This window comes from Bombina bombina, chromosome 4 (genome assembly GCF_027579735.1).
Source record: "Bombina bombina isolate aBomBom1 chromosome 4, aBomBom1.pri, whole genome shotgun sequence".
Classification (NCBI taxonomy): Eukaryota; Metazoa; Chordata; class Amphibia; order Anura; family Bombinatoridae; genus Bombina; species Bombina bombina.
In genome coordinates this window covers 1,057,408,482-1,057,409,368 of record NC_069502.1, presented here as the reverse complement: position 1 = coordinate 1,057,409,368, position 887 = coordinate 1,057,408,482, and the positions used below count along the sequence as shown (strand labels likewise).

At 32.6% G+C, this 887-nt stretch overlaps 1 protein-coding gene across 1 annotated transcript in view; it reads right to left on the bottom strand.

The window, feature by feature from the left end:
- Positions 1-537: 537 nt before the first annotated feature.
- LOC128655771 (borealin-like) overlaps positions 538-887 on the bottom strand; it is a 1,066-nt gene continuing 716 nt past the window's right edge. Inside the window, exon 1 of the mRNA XM_053709344.1 lies at positions 538-887. This exon is cut by the window's right edge and continues 716 nt beyond it. Within this exon, the coding sequence (XP_053565319.1) occupies positions 695-887 (193 nt within the window). The 3' untranslated portion in view covers positions 538-694.

The following is an 887-nucleotide window of genomic DNA, read 5'->3' as shown; positions in this document are numbered from 1 at the left end:
CCCAGTGAGCCAGACGACTACCATACTTTTCCTGCTGATATTAAAGGCCCACGAGAAGAACCAGGACAAGAGATGACGACCTATCCTTTTCTAAAATTAAAGTCAGCATGATAGACATTAACTTAAAATTGTTCCATTGCAATGTTGTTCTTTACAGTACTGCCGTGTTGATGACCAGAAAAGATTGTTATCACTAAAATCTTTAATAAAAATAATAAAAAAAAAAAAAAAAAAAAAGAACCGAATAATTAAAAAGCGAACAGAGAATAAGAAAGAGATTCCAGGCATTTTCAATATAAGTCATCGGCTAAATAAAGAACAAGACATTTTTAAAAAAAAAAAAAAAAAAAAAAAAAAGTATAGTTTCTATTTACATAGATATGTATATACAAAAAAATGCTAGAACTAAAACAAGGTTTTCAGTTGTGTATGTGTGCATTTTCTAAATGGAAACATGTTAAGATATACAGTGCTCAACATAACTACTGCCTCTCAATGGGGCACTTTTTCCTTTTTGGTTTAAAAAAAAAAAAAAAATTAAGCATGTAAAACCATTTATTTGTTTCAGTCATGCCAGAACAGTAACTAAAAAAGGTAGATGATATTTACAAATCCAATGATCTGGCATACTGCACAGAAATACAGCAAACTGATGTATAAAAGAGTAAACCAAAGACTAGGAATGGCTTCACTTTCATTTTAAATTTTTGCATATTTTCTCCAGTCGTTTCGAGAGCAGCTTGATATTTTCAGAGGACTGTTGATCAAGGCTGCGGAGATCCATATTATCTACATCTTCAGCAGTTAAACGTATATTCTTTCCATCGCCAACAGGCACATTTATGAACAACTCGTCCATACCAGCAAGAGGGCTTCCATTGGCTGAG